At 37.8% G+C, this 24146-nt stretch overlaps 3 protein-coding genes across 3 annotated transcripts in view; 2 read left to right on the forward strand and 1 right to left on the reverse strand.

Annotated features, from left to right (window-relative positions):
• The first annotated feature begins 5215 nt into the window (after nt 1-5215).
• LOC107727482 (uncharacterized) lies at nt 5216-9297 on the forward strand. Its single transcript, XM_016537355.1, has 5 exons — nt 5216-5350; nt 6021-6072; nt 6345-6871; nt 7029-7095; nt 8247-9297. The coding sequence occupies exons 1-5, from the start codon at nt 5216-5218 to the stop codon at nt 9269-9271; spliced, it is 1806 nt and encodes a 601-aa protein (XP_016392841.1). The 3' UTR covers nt 9272-9297.
• A 3323-nt stretch (nt 9298-12620) lies between these two features.
• On the reverse strand, nt 12621-18992 carry anxa13l (annexin A13, like). Its single transcript, XM_016537438.1, has 11 exons — nt 18933-18992; nt 18154-18229; nt 16903-16997; nt 16236-16406; nt 16068-16101; nt 15838-15917; nt 15212-15280; nt 14017-14118; nt 13845-13920; nt 13584-13696; nt 12621-13499 (listed from the first exon to the last, which is right to left on the reverse strand). Exons 1-11 carry the CDS (start codon nt 18945-18947, stop codon nt 13380-13382), a joined length of 951 nt encoding a protein of 316 aa, XP_016392924.1. The 5' UTR covers nt 18948-18992; the 3' UTR covers nt 12621-13379.
• A 4441-nt stretch (nt 18993-23433) lies between these two features.
• Nucleotides 23434-24146, forward strand: part of LOC107727484 (AP-2 complex subunit mu-A-like) — a gene marked incomplete at its 5' end in the record, with an annotated part of 6817 nt that continues 6104 nt past the window's right edge. The window contains 2 exons of the mRNA XM_016537356.1: nt 23434-23719; nt 24049-24131. Coding sequence (XP_016392842.1) covers nt 23434-23719; nt 24049-24131 — 369 coding nt within the window. The remainder of the gene's footprint in view (nt 23720-24048; nt 24132-24146) is intronic.

Below are 24146 nucleotides of genomic sequence, written 5' to 3' on the forward strand. Positions count from 1 at the left end.
GAACATTGATTTTGAAACTTGTGAATCCATTAGAATCGTTAGAAGACAGAATCGCGATTCATATATAGAATTATAGAAATCGATTTTTACGTGCACCTCTAGTTTTCTCTTCCTCTTCTCTAAAGCAGTGCAGCATGGCCCCGCCCCCTTTGTTGCATGTTCCCGAGGGCGGGGTTTATCAGGGTTTGTGATGTCAGGAACCCGGGAAGTAACTCGTTGTAGTCCCTACCAGCCGTTTTTGTAGGCATTAAACTGCCAGAATTTTAAAAGACGATATCTCCGTTTGCATTGAACTTTCAGCGCTGCAACTTTGCAGATATTGTTTATGCTCAAACAGCAACATTACACACTAACTAACATTCAAAAAGTGAAATCGCAATCAACCACCCCTTTAAGCAACGGTACCTGGCAAGATTTAGTCAGTAGTCACTGTCATGTGAATTTACAATACAAATATAAATCTAATGTGACTTTCTACTACACCAACTCGGGGGGGAAATTCTCGTTCCCGAATACCCCAAAGTATACTGACGGTGTCCCGTCAAGAATCTACTAAAGCAAGAAGCCGTGGTTTACAGTGAATTTATAACAGCTAAGGGGCGTTGTTAGGCACGAGTTATTCCATAAAACGGTTATTCCATATACGTAGTAAGGTTTCACAGAATAAAACAGAGCAAATAAAGTGTAATGATATACATAAAAACAGTATTTTTCCACCAAACAATGTAGTACCTCAGAAACAGTTGTGGTTCCAACAAAGTGGTTGCCGAGCAACACACAGAAGTAAACAAAGGTGTAGCTTCTAACGCAGCTCAACCTGCCAAATTATTACCCCTCTCGTTGAAATTGCTATCTGATTGCCTAATCCTAACCCCTCCCCCAAACCTAACCCTAAACCTACCAATACTAGGGGGGTAATAATCTGGCCGGGGTCAGAATTGGGCACAACACCGGAACTATCCGTTTTATAATATCACTTTCCAATGAGTGCTGGGCAGGTTACTTACAAATTATAGTCAGTTACTGATTACAAATTACTTGATGAAATTGTAGTGTAATGTAATCTATTGGATTACACATGTTGGGTAATGTGTTCTATGTTTTTATTACTTTTAGATTACTTTTGCCCTAGCTCAACATTATTGATAACATTATTTGTTATCAACTCCATGAAGTGTATTAAACCTTACATTATGCCAGGCTTTCTCAAACGAGTTTGTAAATAAGCTGCAGGGGGTTTATTAGTTGATAAAGAGCAGATTAATTATTTAAATCATAAAAATGCCTAATTTGACTAATTAGCTCATTTGAAAATAATAATCAAAATAAACACTTAAAAACAGTAATACTTTATTTGTTTTTCTGCATGTCAATGTGATTCACTCGCGCTTTGAGTGCCCAGAAAAGCGCTATATAAATGTAAGAAATTATTATTATTATTATTTAAAAAGTTATGCGTTCTGTTTGGTATGGATGTGTGGATTACACTAATAAATTGAGAATTTGTGCATTTTGATTTGTGTGTAAAAAAAACGAAAAGCCCTCCAAGACATAATAAATTGGTGACGATAATAAAAAAAAAAAACAATAATAATCAAATAAAATAATAATCAAAATGTGCTCATCAGACGTTGATTAGATTTGCATTGTTGAGGAATAAAGTGTACCTCCACATGTTTTTTTTTTTTTTAGATCCTTTGCAGTCGATAGGAAACCTATTGATAGGGCAAACAAATACCAAATGTGACCCTGGAGCACAAAAGCAGTCATAAGTAGCACGGGTATATTTGTAGCAATAGCCAACAATACATTGTATGGGTCAAAATTATCGATTTTTCGTTTATGCCAAAAATCATTAGGATATTAAGTCAAGATCATGTTCCATGAAGATATTTTGTAAATTCCTCACCGTAAATATATTAAAACTTGATTTTTGATTAGTAATATGCATTGCTAAGAACTTCAGATTTTTTTGCACCCTCAAAAAATAAATCAATTTTGGAAAAATTGACCCTTATGACTGGTTTTGTGGTCCAGGATCACACATGAATAATTTCCTGCCATTGTGTGAATGATGTGTAATGTGTTTTGTAAAAAGTAAATGTAATCTGATTATGAGCATTTTAACATGTAATATAATCTAATTACAAGTGCTTCATTTTTGAAATCTGATTACGTAATCCAGATTACAAGAAATCAGTTACTACCAGCACTGCCAGTGAGCACCAGGTCTTTAGCATCTGTACACTTGTTTCAGCTAAGTGTAAAATCTTTAGTACTTCTTTTTCCAAAGCTACAGCATAAAAGACAAAGAAAAATCAGAAACTAATAAACTCATTAAAACTAATAAAGGAATTCACAAAAATTCCATCTGGCTAAAAACACTTTCTTTGCCACTATTTTAAAGAAAACATTTCATTCTCCATCAAAGATTCCCACCACAGAATCTGTTCATCTCTAAATGGACAGCAGAGGGTGATGTGGGTCTGAAAAAGAAAGTCCATTTCTATAACCTCACTTTAATGATTCCCAACCTCGGGTACCAGTAGAGTTTTCCCCCCTATAAAGCAGAAATACTTTAAAATGGTCAGTTTTAGTGTTTTTTTCTTTTTCTAATAAGTCCAATGACATTTTTTATGAAGTAAAATTTACATCTCAAATCTTCATTTTGTCAATGACACTAGAAGTGGATATATACAGTATGTGCACAAACATAAACATGCACTGGACTGTACAGGCAGCTTCCTTATCCACCTTTTTCTTCAACGCGGAAGCAAGCCTATGGGTGAGACTTCCGGTTCATTAGCCGCTATAGGTAAATAACGAGGAGAATAACAACGTGCAGTAAACGGTAAAACTGTTTGCACTACAAACCAGTGTGTTCATTATTAAGATAATACATTAAAATAACACGATAAGACACACCAACTTTCAATATCAAGCAGCAAAACGAACTGTTTTCGAACTGTTGGAGTGGACGCAGATGAGACCGGAAGTCAGACGCATAGAATTTACAAATGGCCGCGCCCATTTTTACGATAAGAAAAAGGTGGATATATGATTCAGAAAGAGACTTAATTGAGTTCATGATAGCTTGTGTTCCTAAGTTGTAGTTTTATGAGCAAAACCTCATGTGCAAGCTTAAGGCTTGGCTGAATTTCTAATAAAAACAGTTTTATAGCTGGGAGGGATCTTACTCTGATGTACACGGAAAGGAAGCTTTATAATGTGGAATTTATTTTGATGAATCATTAGGACATTGTTTTCATCAGTGTTCAACGAAGAGCCTGCCAACTGCATTTACAAGAATAAACATTTTCTAATATAAAACAGCCTAAGGTTTTGTAAAAAAAAAAAAAAAAAGTAATTTGAGACATTAAACAAACACAAAATATCAAAGTAAAATATATAATTTAGCAGAGTGAGTTTTAGGGAACAGAATACTTTGTATTGCAAGGCACAATTTGTAAGTTACCTTGCATACCTCAGCATACAGCAGTGCAATTTTGTATTTTATCATAGTTGATACAGGCAACTAAATTAGAATCAAGAAATGTGAAACAAACCTCAGTACAATAAACTGAAACTGCACTGGAATGTTCAATTAAATCATTTTCTCAAAAATAAGTCTGTAAAATATAATGTTTTATTTACCATGCAGTCATGCAAAGAACACAATCAGTATAAAAAAAAGAATATATTGACTGCAAATGCAAGGGAAAAACATCCCATTTTAGTCCATTAGGCTTTAATTAGTACTTTGAAGAGAGAGGACAACATCTATTGTTACCATATGAAAGTGAAAACAGTGGATGTAAACAGCCAGGTCTGGTTTCTCCTGTGTTGCCAAGAGCTCAGCAGCCACATCTGTTTGTTCTAGTGGGGAATCTTCAGGATCCTGGGTTGAGGTGTTTTAGAGCCTCTGTTGGCCACATGCTCTGGGAATAAAATGCATGCACTATTACAGAGAAATTATGAAAAGTAATATAAAATACAATCATTTAATGCAGTGGTTCCCAACCCTGGTCCTGGAGGCACCCCAAATTGCATGTTTTGCATGTCTCCTTAATCAAACACACCTGATTCAGATCATCAGCTCATTAGTAGAGACTCCAAGACCTGAAATTGGTGTCAGAGAAAGGAGACATGCAAAATGTGCAGTGTTGGGGTGCCTTCAGGACCAGGGTTGGGAACCACTGATTTAAATGACCAAACAGGGGCCTTTATAGCTTTAAAAAAGTACAAATAAAAATGCAAATTAGTACAAATATTATTATATCACAAAGTTCTGTCATTATATTCAGTATTTAGTGTGCTTGTGTAGGTCTATATGTATTGCATCTGGCAAATCAAACAGTAGCGGTTACATGAAAGGACATAATAAAGATGTCATTCATTCATACACGATTACACATCAGTTGCATTTAAGAGGTGTGCATGACTAGACGTGAATGTGTAGGAGCTGCTTCTGGTGGTTGTCAGAAGTAACACCAGAAGCTTTAAATGATCCCACAGCAGGTTATGGCTGGCAGATGAAAACAAACACATGTCAGTTGTAATTAAAGATGTCGGTTGTAATTACAGATGCTTAAGCATACAATTAACCCTGTACTAGCACGTGAAAGAGCTCAAATGATGATTTATCCCCATTGATGTATTTGGGAACACTGTTAAATATATATCATTTACATATTCGTAAGAAACATATAATTGGGGAGATACATTTCAGAGAAGGAAAAAAAAAACAGTTGCTGGTAGCCATTGACTTCCATAGCATTTTTTTCAATACTATGGAAGTCAATGGGGACCAGCAACTGTTTGGTTACCAACATTCATCAAAATATCTTATTTTGCGTTCAACAGAAGAAAGAAACTGGAACAACGTGAGGGTGAGCAAATGATGACAGAATATTCATTTTTTGGGTGAGCTATCACTGTATTGTGAAACAAATACAACAATAACAATAAATAATAATAATTGATGAGAATGGTGATGATTGAATTCCCCTTTGAATTTTGATGCCTATTTGTGTCCATCAAACACCATGAGAAATCTATATTCTCTACATTTACCTGTCTAATATGGAGCAGATTTTAAAACTATTCTCTGGATTACAAGAGACCCAAGCTTAAGTGTCTTTAGGATTTTTCTATTCTACGCAGTGCACAAGCTGCAATGGAAACTCAGAGGTTTTTATTTCTCATCTGTCTGATGATGTGTGGAGGAGACACTGAAAGTGCACCTGAAATCTGCACAGGAGCGCACTGCCAAAGGTCTCCATCCAGATCACCTGATCACCAGAGCAGATATTCAATTTATGCTCCAAGACGCCCATCGGTTCCCTACACGGTAATACATCCGCAGCACAGTAGGACTGGCAGTCCGAAAGTAAACCCAAGGACCATCACGGCTGAGGTGTTTAACCCACAGGGATGCACGGGAAGAGGTTGTCATGGCTCGCCGAACTTCCACCACAGGTTTCAGAGCACATGTTCCCTTCCAGACAGACAATATAACCACTTTAGTAGTTTAAAATGTTTGTTTTATTCACATTTTTGCTTTCACGGGTGGGAAACAGTTGTCGGAACTAACCATGTGGACAATGTGTTTGGCTCCACTCTGATTCATTCTCTGGATTACAAGAGACCCAAGCTTAAGTGTCTTTAGGATTTTTCTATTCTACGCAGTGCACAAGCTGCAATGGAAACTCAGAGGTTTTGGATTGTTGCCTGCTCCCTCAGGCAGTTTGTAGAAGCATGTCAGTTTCATGACAATATTAAAGTGTGCATGTTATCAGTAATTTATTGTGACTCAAATCTAAAGCAGCATTTCAACAAAAAAGTCATGCTTTTCTTGAAATTTTGACCAGGCACAAATGAGGTCCATTCTGAAGATGCATTAGTGTTGCATTTGCACTTGGCAAAAGGTCAGGATAAACTGGTGGCCCAGTTGCAAGGGCAGCAAGCTGAAGTTAAGCAACTTCAGAACACGCTGAGAGAACAGCAAAATGCTCTACTAGCCCACCAAAGAGAAATACTGGAGAATTCAGTTAACATGCGACATCAAACCAGGTAAACAGCGATTGTGTGCTTGGTATTATGAGACCAGTCCTGTGTTTCTGTAAAAGAGGTAATAATACACTTGTTAAATTGCAAACCATGTGGTCATGGCCATGCGAAATTTATTAGATGTTGGATTGTTGCCTGCTCCCTCAGGCAGTTTGTAGAAGCATGTCAGTTTCATGACAATATTAAAGTGTGCATGTTATCAGTAATTTATTGTGACTCAAATCTAAAGCAGCATTTCAACAAAAAAGTCATGCTTTTCTTGAAATTTTGACCAGGCACAAATGAGGTCCATTCTGAAGATGCATTAGTGTTGCATTTGCACTTGGCAAAAGGTCAGGATAAACTGGTGGCCCAGTTGCAAGGGCAGCAAGCTGAAGTTAAGCAACTTCAGAACACGCTGAGAGAACAGCAAAATGCTCTACTAGCCCACCAAAGAGAAATACTGGACCAACAACGGATTATGTTTGAAAAGATGGAAGAAGTCAAGACCCAATACAACCTTCTTCTTGACGGGGTCAAACAGTTATCTGTGCAAGGCCCACAGGGCGTCATTGAGAGCCATTTGGATGGTCTCCAGTCCCAGGTTAGGACCTTTTCTCAGGAGGCCTTCGCAATGCATAAGATGAACATGGATGCTAGTGTTACAGATGCTGACAGACCTCTACTTGGCTGTGGATCCTGCCGAGCAGATGAGTACTGCGACTTCAGTGCAGACCGGCCACATTGTGAGAAATGCACTGTTTGCCCTCCGGGATTCTTTCTGGTGGCTCAATGTTCCATTCACGCTGACAGGATTTGCCAGGTACATCTTCTGCTCTATTGATGTAGCAATACGCTGTCATTGAGGTTTATGCAAGTTTAAATAGTGCAAATGAATACACTTGCTGACAAAACTTGTAGTCAAATTATCAGGTAAACATCTTATCAAATACAAGTTAACAACTAAAATTGTCCAACAGGACAGAGACGAATGCCTGGAGATACCAAACTTATGTAAAGAGCGCAACCAGTGCCTCAATACACCAGGTAAGTTGGCTACCAGACTTCCAGACTTGTTTAAAGGGGACATCAGATGCAAAATTTGCATATAAATGTGTCTTAGCATTTTGCGGACACAACTACCCTACAATGATAAAAATCCATTTACTCCTTTTTTATAATCCCCAAAAAACCTAAACCGTTTCAATGATCAATTATCATTTCTGAGCAGCATGACATCATACTGCTCAAGGCCGGCCCAGTTGCAAGGGCAGCAAGCTGAAGTTAAGCAACTTCAGAACACGCTGAGAGAACAGCAAAATGCTCTACTAGCCCACCAAAGAGAAATACTGGACCAGCAACGGATTATGTTTGAAAAGATGGAAGAAGTCAAGACCCAATACAACCTTCTTCTTGACGGGGTCAAACAGTTATTTGTGCAAGGCCCACAGGGCGTCATTGAGAGCCATTTGGATGGTCTCCAGTCCCAGGTTATGACATCATATTGCTCAAGGCCCGCCCATAACTGCTGACGGACTGTCCCGTATTAGCATATTACCAGAGATTGTCTTACTATATGGAGATGAGAGGGTCTGTATTACTTACTGTTGGCGAAAGTGTAACGGTTAACTTGGATCACGTGTGCCTTAATAACCAATCACTTTACGGCCTTGATGTCACTGAATTTCATTGTACGACACTCAATTGCCGTTTACGGATACCATAGGAATGAATGGGAAGTGCCGTAATCTGAATCCCACCTGTCGCAAAAAGTCAGTGACTTCTCTTGTAAAACAGCATTTTTTTTTTTTCGTGGTAAACTCTAAAAATAGTTCAATCCACTTATCTAGTGTAAGATTAGCAGATAGGCTGTCCATTCATTAAATGATAAGTGTTTCCTCTAAAAAGCTGTTTATTCCGCGTAGTGAAGACTCTCCTCCATTGACATCCATTCATAGCTCATTAGCATTTAAAGAGACATGCACCGAAATGGCTCACTGTGAACAGAGCTGTTTTTGACAAGGTAAAAAAGGGTGTTGTTTTACACGACCATTGAGGAATCTTAACCATTTCATCAAGACCCTAAAGAATCATACCAACTTGTGGAAAATGGGAATCTGATGTCCCCTTTAAGATTTACTTTCTAAGAGATTTACTTTCTAAAAGATTTACTTTCTAAGCATAGTGCATTGTTTCAGGGGGATTTCGCTGCTCCGGCATGTCAGAGAGGGAAGCAGCCGCCAGGATGTGTGGGCACTCTTATTTTTACAATTCTGAGATGGAGGAGTGTCAAGCCTGTACAGAATGTGATTCTCAGCCAATGACATCCCCATGTTCAGCCTTGAATGATGCCGTGTGTGCCAACCCCTCCGAAAGCAAACTCTCGCTTTCTTGGTCTGGAAACGTTGACCTAGCAAAGGGTACTGCTTTTCCTGAAATGCAACTTCACATCCGTGGTAACAGTGACGGAAGCCTTCTTTCCTGCACTGATGGTTGGATAGTGCTCCACCAGCATGGGCTTGTTTGGGTTGACCATAACCTTGCTTTAAAACACGGCTGCCGCAGCTTCATTCAAGCGTGTTTAGCTGAGCTGACCCGTGCATTCAAGCCCGGCGTTCACTACAGAGACACATCTATTTCTCTCTCAGCAGCCACCACTGTGGATTCTGGGGATATGCTCACCTTTGAGATCCTTGCACCCGCACAGTGCAATGTGCGCTACTTCGGTGACGACTCTGGGATTAGCATGCTCAGTCTGGTGTGGATCCCTTCAGCCGTGTCCACTGCCTTGTCGGCCTCTGTGTCCAGGAAAGGTCTCCCCTCTGGCGCAGTGCGGAATAAAGCCTTGTTCTTCCATCAGACAAGTCCAGCGGTTCCACAAGTTGCACTAGCTGGAACCAAAGATCACAGAGACTTCATCTTTCGGGAAGCAGGGACGGCAAGTGTGGCTTTAGATCTGCGGCTTATCCACTCATGCAGCCTAATCAAACTCACCTTGCTCCAACAGAGCGGGTCTCAGGGGGTTCAGCCAGCTCCTGTAGCTCAACAGATTGGTGGACACATGCCAGAAGGAAGCGTATGGGCAAGTGTGGGGCTGAGGGTATCGTTCCAGGTGCGTAATGGCACTGTGATCTTCGCTACGGTGGACTGCGTCAGAGGGCGCATCAACCAAATTGCCCATGATGCTGGAAGTAGCATGTCTATCCTCTGGACAGTTGCATAATCCTAGCATGTATCTGCTAGCATGACGTCAACCCTGTTGAAAAAAAAAAACAGCATATGCTGGTTAGGTATGTTTTCATGCATGGTAGCTGGTTTGAGCTGGTTTAAGCTGGCCCTGAGCTGGTTATAAGCTGGTTATGAGCAGGAGCTAGTTGCTTAGTACCAGCTCAAGACCAGCTTAAACTAGCTCAAACCAGCTGCCATGTATCAAAACATATCTAACCAGCATATGCTGCTTTTTTCAACAGGGAAGCTACTTTTAGATTATGTTTTTATTTAGATGCAATTGATTGGGTTTCTTTTGAAAACATTTTCTAAGCTGTCCAACCAATTAGTAGCTTGTTTCAGAGTAAATTTCTGGTTTAAGTAGCATCGTGTCATCAAGTATGCTTTTTAAAAACTTTGCTGAGAAAAAAATTGTGAAAATATTATGAAATAAACATTTATTCTTTTTTTCTTTTTTTGCTATACAAATCTTTGTGTAATAGGTCTTTGTATGGTTTAATGTTGTTAAAATAATTGCATCTACCAGTTTTATTCAGCAGTTTTCCTTTCATTATATTTGCACTTCATAAAACTTCATTATCTAAATGTATTTCATTAATTATTTGCTTTGTTGTCCTCATAAGTGAGGGTATGTCGTACAGCATGTTTTGTATCTTGCTTGTATCTTTGAATAAAACATTCAGTGGTAGCCGTATGTTGTTGTTTTTCATTCAGTTTCCAATAGAAGTTTATAATCAGTCACAAAACTTTGATTTACTGTTATAACCATTTATTACATCTTTGCAGGATTTAGTTTCAAGACTTTTTTCAAATGTCAATCCAGATCCTTGCACAACAAAAGCAGAAAAAGGTAGTAAACATTCTCCAATTGTAGCAGCAGGGATCAAATGCAGGTGTTTGTGGCACAAAGAACCAGATGGCTTTGATTGTGCTCTTTAATATGCAGGTTTTATATAAAACAGAATAAAAGTAGCCCTCTGGCCGTTATATATGTGTGTTGTTATTCTTAAAGCAGAAATTATGACATTTCATTTATTACAGGTAACAGTAACACCAAATCAAACGCATCCTTAATGTTTCATAGCTGAAAGCATATCCTGAAGCTAAACTAGAACTGAAAATAGGTTTATAATCTTAGGAAGCATGTACACAGACTTGCGGTTTTCCAAGACATTTGGTTAATATTAAAAGCTTCTGGGAGCAGGAGATGACGTTGATTTAAAGTTATTCCATAAGGAGAAGAATGTGATAGACTGAACCCTTCAAAGGGCCAACGTGAAACACTGAATTATGGCTACTTTAACAGGGTCAGGTCAGTGCTCACAGACGGCCCTCACCATACAGCCCGCTCTAAAACTTCACACAGATGGAAATCAATCAGTGTTTAAGAAAAGAAATAGATGGTTAATATCTGATTTAACCATTGCTTGTTCGATTGTGCTCTTTAATATGCAGGTTTTATATAAAACAGAATAAAAGTAGCCCTCTGGCCTCCGTTATATATGTGTGTTGTTATTCTTAAAGCAGAAATTATGACATTTCATTTATTACAGGTAACAGTAACACCAAATCAAATGCATCCTTAATGTTTCATAGCTGAAAGCATATCCTGAAGCTAAACTAGAACTGAAAATAGGTTTATAATCTTAGGAAGCATGTACACAGACTTGCGGTTTTCCAAGACATTTGGTTAATATTAAAAGCTTCTGGGAGCAGGAGATGACATTGATTTAAAGTTATTCCATAAGGAGAAGAATGTGATAGACTGAACCCTTCAAAGGGCCAACGTGAAACACTGAATTATGGCTACTTTAACAGGGTCAGGTCAGTGCTCACAGACGGCCCTCACCATACAGCCCGCTCTAAAACTTCACACAGATGGAAATCAATCAGTGTTTAAGAAAAGAAATAGATGGTTAATATCTGATTTAACCATTGCTTGTTCAGATCCCATCGATTTAGAAAATCAGACATGCAAATTTAAATTGATTAGCTTAGCTACGCTAATCTTCATTCCTACCCAATTTTGAATAATGTGTAAAATGTTACTAATATAATGTATAATGTATAATCTAACGCATTACATGCGCTCTGTCAGGACAGCTGACATGAGCCTTGTGGCCTTCTCTGAGTGCAAGGGTTAAACGTCTGGTGAAGTGATGGTACAGGTGTTCAGTGTTAGAGGATGTGATAATACTACTGCTGTGTTGAAGCGTGTATTGACTTGAAGTAAAACATCTGGAAATGTTTAGGCTTCATTGGGGGAGCTTAAAGTGTTGGATTCCTTAGGTTTACTCTAAGGGTTTGGTGAACTGTCCTCAGCCTATAAGTGAGAATAGATTGATCAATTATTCAAATATCATATGATTTTGATGTACCTAGAGTCTTTTAAAGAAATGTTTCATCTAAAAATCTGAAAATTATTTTTTACAAAAGAAGATATTTGGAAAACGTTTCAGTGTTTTGTTTTTTGAAAGTCAGTTGTGATATATGTTATGTGGACTTCAAAATATCTTCTTTCAGAGAAAAGAAAGAAAGTGTGCATTATAAGATATTCTTTATAAAAGTTAAGAGTCAACCACGCCTACCTAAAACGGCTCGTTCTAACACGCCCCCACATGCCTACATCACGATGTGGGAAGATTTGCATAACGCCGCCCAAATGTTCACGCAAAGAAAGAAGGCGTAACTTTTATTCTCGCTGTAGTATTGTTGCCGCCGCCGAGTGCAAGGGTTAAACGTCTGGTGAAGTGATGGTACAGGTGTTCAGTGTTAGAGGATGTGATAATACTACTGCTGTGTTGAAGCGTGTATTGACTTGAAGTAAAACATCTGGAAATGTTTAGGTTTCATTGGGGGAGCTTAAAGTGTTGGATTCCTTAGGTTTACACTAAGGGTTTGGTGAACTGTCCTCAGCCTGTAAGTGAGAATAGATTGATAAATTATTCAAATATCATATGATTTTGATGTACCTAGAGTCTTTTAAAGAAATGTTTCATCTAAAAAAGAAAGAAGGCGCTGTAGTATTGTTGTTGCCGCCGCCGCCATGTCGTGAAGGCGCTGTGTGTTGCGTTGTGAAAGCGAAACTACCAAAAGAGGACACGATTCAAATATATTGTGAAAAAGGAACCTTTAATTAATGTTCATATATCATTTTTACAATTTGTAGTCTTTAATTATTAAAAAAAAAAAATCTGCATATTTGTATATATGTTCACTGGCCCCAATGCAATCTTTTGCAATCCCTTGTCTTCAGGTATATCAAGAAGAAACAAAATGATTATAATTTTTTATTATTATTTTCTAAGTCTCTAAAAAAAGAATCCACAACAGGGGTGTGTTTAATCTAATTTAACATGCTTTATTCATAATGTGCACTCAATATTCTTTGACCACTAGTGGGATATTGCTCTCTAACTTGATATTATTAATCAATTTCTTCGCAGTTCTTTTCACATGATCTCCAAAAACAGACATATATTTTGAAGCATTGCAATAATAAGTACACAGCGCTGCTTTACAATATTAACAGTCACAAACGTATAACAACTGCTGATCAGAAAATAAATGCCCAGTGTTACAAAGCATTATCAAAGCCTGACGCACTAACCACCTTAGCTCTTCAGCAAGAAACTTTTAATATCAGCATCAGCCATATATCGACATATTTGGTCTACAGATGTGAAAACATACAAAGATCCTGTGTGAACAGACAGAGTATTAAATAAAGGATCACCCTTCGTGTTCCATGATCTGTCCTGTAAAAGAAATGGATGATGAAGTACTGAGCTGTTACTCATGACTTTGTCAAGGCACGTGTGTAGTGAGTTAATGCAGAGGTCAAATTTACTGCAATAAAAACTCTAAGACTGTCAAATGGAGCACCTTTTTAGTTTTGGGAATGTGTTATGGCAGCGTTGTGAGATGATTCAACCCATAATTAAGTACTGTCCTAATTGCACTCATGACAAAATGAGCTAACATGTGTTCTCTTGTACAGTACGAGGTGATCCTAAGTGATTGTGTATGTGTTTTTATAGGCAGTGTTTTTCAGAACTTTCTTACATCAGTAGGGTTAGTTATTGGCTCCACCTGACGGTGACTCAGTGAAGTATTTCTATGAGGAGGCGCTTAAAGTCACCACCGCACTCTGAGCTCAGGGCATCCTTCAGGGTCACGTCATATTTCTCCAAGTACATGTCTTTGATGGTCTCCAAATCCACCTGGAAGTGAACATGAAAGTGGAAAAGACTATATCATTTTTCCTTCTAGTACTTTCATGATATCAAGGCCATAATAATCTCTACCTCAGAGCGTCCCACAATAATACGTATGAGCGTGTCCTCGTCTGTCCCGGCTCCTTTCATGGCAGCGTTCAGACGACGGGCGAAATACAGCTGCGGGTTTTTAGCACATCGCACTGTTCGAACAAAAACAAATCACTTTGTGATCTGCGTGGCTATCGAATATCAGTCCTGCTGTATCCTTTTAGGCACTTACAGTCACTGCAATATGACTCTGATTCAAAAGAACGAATTTCCTAAAGGCTTTTGAATAGTTATAGTTACCCAGAGTAATGTAACAGTCCTTTAATGTTCCTGTAGCCTCACTGTCTATCGCATCCAGGATATCTGTTCCAGAGAGCTATGGAAAAACACAAAAGAGAAACCAGAAACTCAGAAAGAATGCTGAAAAGGCTCCTGTAAAGCAGCGGTGGGTATAGCTGGCGTTTGACCATACAGTTTCATATATCTTGAAGGTGGCCTGAAGCTGTAGGTAGTTCCTGTGAGTGAGGATGTAGGTGAAAGTGGACTCGTCTGTTCCAAAGCGGCCTTCACCTGCCTGTGGAAAACCAACAATAAGTAGGCTAGTCATTCATAACACAGGGGTTGCCAGGTTTGTTTGACAAAGATGGTCAAAAAGCCAATCAAATGCATCCCAAAACCAGACCAATGACCAATAAAAACAAGCCCAAAACATCCCAATACCAAAACACAAAACATACCACAGATTTTGGAGTCCCTATTATGTATTTTCAGATTTCCTTTTATTTGTATTTAGCAGCTCTTTAGGGAGTTGATTGTATAATATAATATAATAAATATAATATAATTAGTGCTTCTTATATAATATATATAATTATATATTATTTGATATATAAACATAACATATTTTTCTTAAATATACACATGCATGTGTTTGTCTTTATATATACATAATTAATGTACACAGGATGCGATTAATCGCGATTAATCGTTTGACAGCACTAAATATAATATAATATAATATAATATAATCTTTAGTTATCACTCACAGTTGGTTGTTAAAAATTCTTAGGGGCCGTTTACACGATAAAGTTTTCAGTCAAAAACGGGAAACTTTTTATGCGTTTTGCCTGTTTGTTTACACGACAAAAGCGTTTTGGGGACTGAAAACGCATATTTTTGAAAACGGGTTTCAAAGTGCAAAGTGCAACTAAGTGCATAGTTTGCTAACGCTTCTTCAGCAAAGTGTGGATTTACTTCACCAATATTACAACCAACAGCGGAGACGCATCATATACAACATATAATCGTCACTTCTCTACAGGTACTGTTTACTAACAAGGTGACAGCGCCAACTACTGGCCTGGCATACGTAATACAGCGTTTTTGGCCGTTTTCGCGGATATGTGTAAACGCGAATCGTTTTGAAAACGTTGTCGTGTATACGTGAAACTTTTTAAAAACGCAAGGGAACATTTTTTCAGTTTTTGACTACATCGTTGTCGTGTAAACGTAGCCTTAGATTCAAATTTTGTTGATGTGAAACTAAATTTGCAGAACAAAAAATGAAAATCATGTACTTGGCAACTCAATAATGATATACTTGTATAAAATAATAACTAGTTATAAACTTCTTATATGCAGTGTTGTAACAGCAGAGTAAAGCTCACCTCAAACAATGATGTTGCATCTTGTTCTGCCAGTGCTTCATCCACTTCATAAGACTCATCCCTGTTGGCCTGCAGGTGAAGGTCAGTTCTTTATAGCAAATAACCTTGGTAGCTTCAGTGGATACATTTTTCCTGGTTAATTTTGTGCTATAACTGCAGATACTGTAGCATGCCAACACAAAAATATTCTCTTTAAGAAAAGGAATTCTGCACTATATTATATATAAGGTAATCGTGACTTTTTATCTTTAATAATTCAGACTTTTTAAAAAAAGTCACAATTACATGTTTACTCTGTGGTGGAAAAAAACTAAAATTTCAAATTTATGAGAAAAAAAAAAAAAGTTGTGAGAAAAAAGAATTATGAGAGGTAAACTCGGAATTGCAAGAAAAAAGCCAGAATTCTAAGTTAATGTCTCACAATTTTGACTTTTTTTTTCTTAGAATTGTGAGATGTCATCTCAGAACTGTGAGGAAAAAGTTAAGAATTCTGAGATAAAAAGTTAACTTTTATTCATTTTTTTAGTTTTTGTTCACCTGTGACATAAACAAGCTTCCATAAATTAGTGCAAAATAGCCAAAGCAAACATATTAGACACAAGCTCATTGGTGTTTTTATATTTTACCTGTAGGAGAGGAACCAGAAGATTCCTCACTTCTCCGCTAGTGTCATCTTCAATATCAGCCTCCAGATCTCGCTCATGAACTGATGATCAAAAGATCAGTTACATGACTATAATCCTGCATCCTTTTTATTACCAATAATATTATAGTCACAATAATGAGGTAACAATAAATCATGCCTCTTCATATTTCATTACATCATGAATTTACAATTATATCTGATCAAACTTACCTTGCATATACGCCTCTTTGCAATTCATAATATCCTGTTAATGAAAAATATACAAAAGTGCCGTTTATCAGGAGGGATATGCAATCAGGTAATGATTCCTTTTCAGCTGTGTTTGATGCTATAATAGTAATAGTCAGTGACTATTCTCCGAATCTAATAAGGAATAACCTGATTGGTGCTGGTGCAGAGGATCTCCACCAGCACGTCCTCGTCTGTCCCAGCACCCTTCATGGCTCTCCTCAGCTCTTTAGCCATGAAGATGCGAGGCGGGTCCAGCATGGCCATAGTTGCTTTCTCAAAGTTTCCTGTGAGTTCATTCTTCAAGACTTCCTCCAACTCCTTGACAATGTGACCACAGACCGAGAGGACAAAAAAAAATGGCTCAAATAGATGTACAGTATGTTGATTCACTGTATATTATTAACCTATCAATGAATGAATGAAAAAATCATTATAGCTTTCATCCCAAGGATTTTGTGGGTAAATTTGTTACAACACTAATATTTAGCATTTTAGTTGATGTAGAGATGTTAAGTAAAGAACATTAATGGTTCAATACGATTCCTTCCAGCTTTCCATGAGCTCTACACAATTATTAAAAGGGCGAAAGCATAATGGTAGAAACTTTACACCAGTTACCTAATGCAGTCTAAATCAATATAATGTGGTGGAGAGGAAAATTAGAAACCATTTGGTCTATGGCTTACGTCATATATGAGAATAGAGTGTTTGTTCTTATATTTGAGAAAACTATATTTTTTATTGATTATGATTCATTATGTACTTGCAAGTCAAATTTGTCAATTAGCTGAATGATTTCAGAGATGTGACTCACGTCGTCATATTTTTCAAAGTAGGCTTGTTTAATCTCCACCCGCTGGGCTGCAGAGCGGTTCGCTAGAATGGAAATGATGGTCTCCTCGTCTGTTCCTGTGAACAACAGAAGATGAGCTCATACCTCATAACGTCAGTCATTCCTCCAGCAGACGACCGGCCTCACAACTCACCGCTTGAGATTCAAAAGGAAAGGAGAGCTGAACTTGTGCTCACCCTCAGGCCATCTAAAATGCAGATTGAAATTTAGAGATGAGGAGAAATGTAGCATTACATCACTTACTCATCAACGGATCCTCTGCAGTGAATGGGGGCCGTCAGAATGAGAGTCCAAATGGCTGATGACTTTTTCACTGGAGAAAGCAATTTTATGGATAGAGGACTCATGTTTTAGCCAGAAACAACAGTTAAAAACATCTTTGTTGTTTTTAAGCTGTTTGGACTCTCATTCTGACGGCACCCATTCACTGCAGAGGATCTGAGCAAGTGATGTAATGCTAAATTTCTAAAAATGTGTTCCAATAAAGAAACAAAGAATGGCCTGAGGGTGAGGAAATGTTCAGCAAATTTTATTTTTTCCTTTAAAGCATGAAATCAAAATTGACCTTATTTAGTTTGTAAGTGCAGATTACTCGTTTTGTGGTGAGCATTTCATCTGTGCAAGTTACTCTACAGCAGGAAAAAATCAGTCTTTAATCAAGATCAGAAAATGTGCATCCCCTTGGAATTATTTTCCTTCTCTGATGATTTCAGTTTGACTGTTTGGGAAGAACATCTTTTAACCAGTCCTCGCTAAACGCCAGCCTGCTTCAAGTTAGAAATTGTAAGGAGGTGTATTAAAAATAAGCCTCTATTTGTTCTCATTCAGTATTCCATTCCATCGGAAATACGTCAGAATACTGAAGTGAAGCTGGTCATGAATTCTGTTTCATGCAAACTTCAAAAGTGCTATATAATATATGTGACCCTGGAGCACAAAACCAGTCTTAAAGGGGTCATATGATGCGATTTAAATTTTTCCTTTCTCTTTGGAGTAATGTTCTTTTTAGCAACATCATATGACCCCATTAAGTCGCACGGACATATTTGTAGCAATAGCCAAAAATATGGGTCAAAATTATCAATTTTTCTTTTATGCCAAAAATCATTAGGATATTAAGTAAACCAGGGTCTCATAACATCATATTGCAAGTAAAAAAAAAAAATGTTATGTCAGTGTTTTCCAACAGGTGATTATTTTTATTCAACCTACCCATTCCTTTGCAGGCCTTACGGATTGTCTTGATGTCTGCCACCACATCAAAGTCCTCATAAGGAGTTACTGTGGGCTGAAATGAAGGTTGTGTAAAAAAAAATCATGTGTTATGCAATTAAACTACTGTGGTTTTAAATTACATTTACATCAAGAGATTTAGAAATAGGTTAAGCAGTTCATTCCTTGTTATATTGTCAAAAGATGTGATAAGTGAGTCCATCAGCATGTTTTTGAAGGGTTGTGCATGAGATCACTGCAGCAGCAGAGTCTGCAGGGGGAGGAGGGGCTCTGTATCTAACACACAGAGCTGAGTCATGGCATCTCTGGGCAGGGACGGGAAGAGCGGAAGCGTCCTCTGCCTCGCCCACTGCCGTAATAACAATGTGCACTTATTGATAACAGAAACAGTTATTCTTTTATAAACATTCCTCTTCCTCTAAGAGAGTATAATACTGCTCAAATCACAGTAGAATACAAGAAATAGTAGTAAATACAAAATTTGTATATGAAATATAATAAAAAATAAAGCATATAAAAAATTTATATTATAAAAATATTTAGTTTCGAAATTTTAATAATACATGTGTAAGAAAAGTGTCAAAACATCGAAATAAAACATCAAAATGTAACGCTAGAAACTGGTTTGCGTGTAAGTTTTTTTTTATTTAGTCAGTATATATTTGTTGCATCCGTAAAACAAAGTATAACAACCAATACCGTTATCTGTAGTGAAATAAAATGAGAAAAAGAAACAAACTGCAACGTGTTTTACTCACTTGAACGTTGCCCATCTTGTGACGCTGATGTGATTCTCTGAATGCGCGCGCGCTCGCTCTCCAGCCCGCGACGCATCTTTTTACTCCGCATCCCTGACGTCACTGCTGGTGACGTCACGTGCGTTTTACATTTTTATCCGATTTCATTTCTATTTTTATTTTTTTTTAATCAATAATAACCATGTTCTCAACAGAAAAGTAAAGCGTTATTGGTTTATATATATGCCAATAAAATGTGTTATTACTGCTTGTTGGCTAAAACCAAACCGACATTCTTGAACTGATGAGATTGTATAAACAAAAATATCTTTCTTCATTCACCAGGATGGAATGAAACAAATGTGCGTCGGCTGATACAAAATTTAGTAAGCAGAATCATTTGATTTAAGACAAGAAAGTCTTTGTTAATTGTGTCCCAGCAGCACCAACCTACTCGGTGCATGAACAGTGCTTTGATTTCGTGTTGACCAGAATACTAACATTTATGGCATATCTATGTTTCCTTGTAAAGTCATATATTGTAGTAGGTCTTGCAGCAGATTATCAAATATTTTTTATTAAAGTTATTAAACTAAATTTTTTACAGAGCACAGCTTTTTTTTTTAAATAAAAAGCAGATGCACATAGACAGTATTGCTAAAAGAAGTAAACAGAGACATGCATATGATCTGTCCTGCGTGAATAGCAGGAAATGCGTCGGGTTCTATAATGGATAGAAATATTACTTTCAGCATTAATGATGCATGCATGCACAGCATGTTTACAAAGAACTCGCTCATATTTGACATGTGTAACCATTGATTCTAACCGATTAGGCAAACACTCTTATTTCATGTGAGCTAACGCATGTTGTGATTTTTATTAAATTGTATTATTTATAATTCTGCTCTACTCTATAAACATATGTCTAGAATTGTGTTGGTCCATGTCCTGTTCTTTGACATTGAGAGCATTCATTCATCCACATCACACCAATGTCCGTACTACGGTGAAGACTTGGCTCATAAATATTAATTAGGGTGCTTCAAGAGGTTACCAGAGCCGTTGAGCTCTGGAGGTTACTAAGCAACGTCACTTAACGTTATTAATATTAATGACCTGCGCTTTTATTTAGCGCTTTTCTCTTTAAATAGAGAAAAGAACTACATACGGAGAATGCAGTATGACTATTTATACGATAACAAATTAAAATGCCTCCCATCTTTATGCTTAAACAAACCAACATGCAAAATATTCGGTTGCGCTGTCGCTCGTTATACGCATGCGCACTGTCAACTCTGTGTCAACTGACTTCCTGTCTGAGGGAGGGACTGCTGCTAGTGTCCCGCTAATCCTTCAGATCCCGAAAAATACCACCGAGAGGGAAGGGAACGGTCTATTCCGCGCCTATCCGTGCGGACACTAAGTAGGTATGGTCATGTTTTTAAAATAAGATTACGCTAGGACGGAAAGTGTTTGAATTTCGACCGGGAAGAAGGGTTTTCATCATCGGAATGACCAGCGAAATTTCGATACAGGTCTCGAGGGAAGGAACAGACCAATTCACGAGCTCACTTACTATTAATGACTCTTCGTCAGTTTGAATAATTAATATCAGCTACAAGATGACGGATGCGCGGTTGGCGATGTAAAAACACGCACATTTAGAGAAACATCATGTCTTTCAGTTGGTAGACATCTTGTACTAATTATGCCGCGATAAAACCACACGGGACGAACACTTCCTGTTCAGCGCCTGTACATTGAGTGAATACTAACATCATTTGCCGTTACAGTTTTTGCATTGCAAACACTTATATTTACATAATCTCGCATTTTTGACGACATCAGGACGTTTTGTAATTGCAGTGCCATGCATCAACAGATATACTCTTTTAGTTTTCAAGATATGTGACCTTGGACCACAAAACCAGTCATGAGATTTGTACACCATCTGAAAGGTAAATAAATAAGCTTTCCATTAATGTATGGTTTGTTATGACAGGACAATATTTGGCCGAGATACAACTATTTGAAAATCTGGAATCTGAGGGTGCAAAAAAAAAATCAAAATATTGAGAAAATCGCCTTTAAAGTTGTCCAAATGAAGACCTTAGCAAAGCATATCACTAATCAAAAAGTAAGTTTAGATATATTAACGGTAGGAAATTTACAAAATATCTTCATGGAACATGATCTTTACTTAATATCATAATGATTTTTGGCATAAAAGAAAAATCGATAATTTTGACCCATACAATGTTACAGTATTTTGAAAATATTTACATTTATATATTCATATTCTTATATATAAATATATTTAATATATAAACATAAAATTTTTCTTAAATATATACGTGCACGTGTTTGCATTTATATATACATAATAAATATACACATATATTATGTAAACAAACATTTTCATTTTGAACGCGATTAATCGCGATTGATAGTTTGACAGCACTAAAAAATAACAACTTACTTATTCTGACTTGTACTTATTAAAATATATAAAAGAATAAGTGAAAGAGAGAGATAAAACAATATAACCATTAAAGGGATACTCCACCCCAGCGACCAGCACGGATTTAAGAATATCTCTTTGGATTTGAGACTTTAGTCTTTGCAACTTTACAGATCTTCTTTATGCGCCAAGAGCTTGTAACACTCCAAAAAGAAAGGAAAAATTGAAATCGCATCATATGACCCCTTTAAAAGCTTCGTTCGTCTTCGGAACACAATTTAAGATATTTTGGATGAAACAAAAATAACGAGTGTGTATATATATGTGTGTGTGTGTGTGTGTGTGTATATGTATACGTGTATGCATATATTTATCAGTCTGGCGAGTAAACAAAAAAATTTACTAGCCAATGGCGATTCAATTGCCAAGGTGTTCGTAGAGGGCTGCACAGAGGAGACAAATTGTTGAATAAAGTCGTTATTTTTGTTTTCTTTGCGTACAAAAAGTATTCTCGTCGCTTCATAACGTCACGGTTGAACCATTGATGGCAGATAGACTATTCTGACGATGTCTTTCATACTTTTCTGGACCTTGACAGTGTTATTTACTTGGCAGTCAATCGGACAGTCACAAGCCTCCCGTTTTCATCCAAAATATCTTAAATTGTGTTCCGAAGATGAACAAAGCTTTTACGGGTTTGGAACGACATGGGGGTAAGTGATTAATGACAAAATTTTCATTTTGGGGTGGATTATCCTTTTAAAGCCCTGGCACACCAAGCTGAACGTAAAGCCATTGTTGAGCATCTGTCAGCTCAGTTTTTGCAGTGTTTTCTGCATTAGTTAGGCTCTACTTGGTCCCCATTGGCTGCTTTTTGGCCTATTGGGCATTTTGAATCAACGAAGTAGTGCACAAGAAGAAAAGTGAAAGCAAGCAAAGAGGACACACACAAAAGGCTGTTCTAATCTCATTTTACTTCAGCATCCAAATACACGTTCACTCATGCAGGAGCAGAAAGTACGTTCTAGTTGGACATTGGCTGTAGTCTTCACAGTGTGTTCAAGCACAACATTTTAGCCCAGAAGCAGGTGATGCGAGGCGACAAGACAGTCGGCTTTCATCGCTGCTAATTCTTTGTCGGTTTGGTGTGTCACAGCCTTTAAACCATTGTTACCAAAAAATAACATGCATAGACTTCCATGTACAGTTTGGAGTGAATGTCCATTAAATCAGTGTTTGGATCAAATGAACCATAGAATATCTGATTCGTATAAATGAAGCAAACCTCTCAACAATACTGATATTCTCAAACAATATTCTTAGGAGTTGTGACATTAGGGGTGAGTTGTGATGCTTTCCAAATGGGCACAAAACTGTCCTAGTAACATGGTTTTTAGGAAATTTAGGACAAATGGAAAAAGCATGTAAAACTTTGCAAGAAGTTGCACCATTTGTTTGTTAATTTTGTATCATCTAAGCATACTGAATGTAATGTGAATATTCATATTGCCCAGCTCTACTGCAAGCATGTCACCTGACATACTTCAGTCAATCAGATATTGTGAAGATATGCAAATGCACCAGCAGCAGACTGAAATTACCTTGATGCCCTTTCCCTTTTGATTGCACTCAGGCATGAGATGACACATTTTAGAGAGTTTTGTGTATCTTGGATATTTTGACACATTATGCACCTTTTTGAATGAAATGATTAATTTTGGCCTTTGCCTTGATGTTTATCAGATCACAGTTGCTGCAGATTAAACTGGATGGAGTAAAAATATCTGCCAAAAAATGTTTAAAAAGAAAAATTGGACTCTCTTTGTATAAATCTCTTCAAAAGAAGTTCTCTTATTTGTTTTAGACAGGTGAGAGCTCTTTTGTCTGCGGGACCTTGTTACTTATCTTGAGGTTTGTAAAAGTTTGGGTCAGCAGGGACCATCCTTTAATGCTTTGTTCGCCGACAGAAGGAGTGTTTGTCTTACAGGGTTTACTGGCAGATGGTGACCATGTGCTCACTCTTTCTGCCCAACTCCATTAACTCTGCCTTGACCTGACGTTCTTCTCCTCCTCCACAGGCGCAATGCTGTGGATGCGTTCCGCGTGAACGTGATCCACGCCCGTCAGCAGGTGCGCTCCCCCGTCACCAACATCGCCCGCACCAGCTTCTTCCACGTCAAACGCTCTAACATCTGGCTGGCTGCTGTCACCAAGCAGAATGTCAACGCCGCTATGGTGTTCGAGTTCCTCTACAAGATGTGTGACGTCATGACGGCTTACTTTGGGAAGATCAGCGAGGAGAATATCAAGAACAACTTTGTGCTGATCTACGAGTTGCTGGATGGTAAGGCTGGTTCAGAAACACACAAACCATTTCCTGACACTGTTCTCCTTCAGTTCGATCTGATCCTCCGTGTGCCTGTGCTAACCGCATTACCTCAAACCAAACTCACCCTCCTCTAAATGGCATGCTTTCCTGGCAGTCATCCGCTGGTAGCGGGAAGGTGCATCTTAAACCATGAGCCGGCCAGGAAACTTCGTCCAACAGTTGAAAAAATAAATGGTTACCTAAATGAAACCTGGAGACGGAGTCTGTTTAAAACAGTTCTTGAGGCATGAAGTGTCTCATTCCAGAATAATGATTCATTTATTTCTTTGTGTGTGTGTTTGCAGAGATCCTGGACTTTGGATACCCACAAAACTCTGAGACAGGAGCACTGAAGACTTTTATTACCCAGCAGGGCATCAAAGGACAGGTAAGAATTTATATA

The sequence above is a fragment of the Sinocyclocheilus rhinocerous genome, unplaced genomic scaffold (genome assembly GCF_001515625.1).
Source record: "Sinocyclocheilus rhinocerous isolate Xijiao unplaced genomic scaffold, SAMN03320098_v1.1 scaffold306, whole genome shotgun sequence".
Classification (NCBI taxonomy): domain Eukaryota; kingdom Metazoa; phylum Chordata; class Actinopteri; order Cypriniformes; family Cyprinidae; genus Sinocyclocheilus; species Sinocyclocheilus rhinocerous.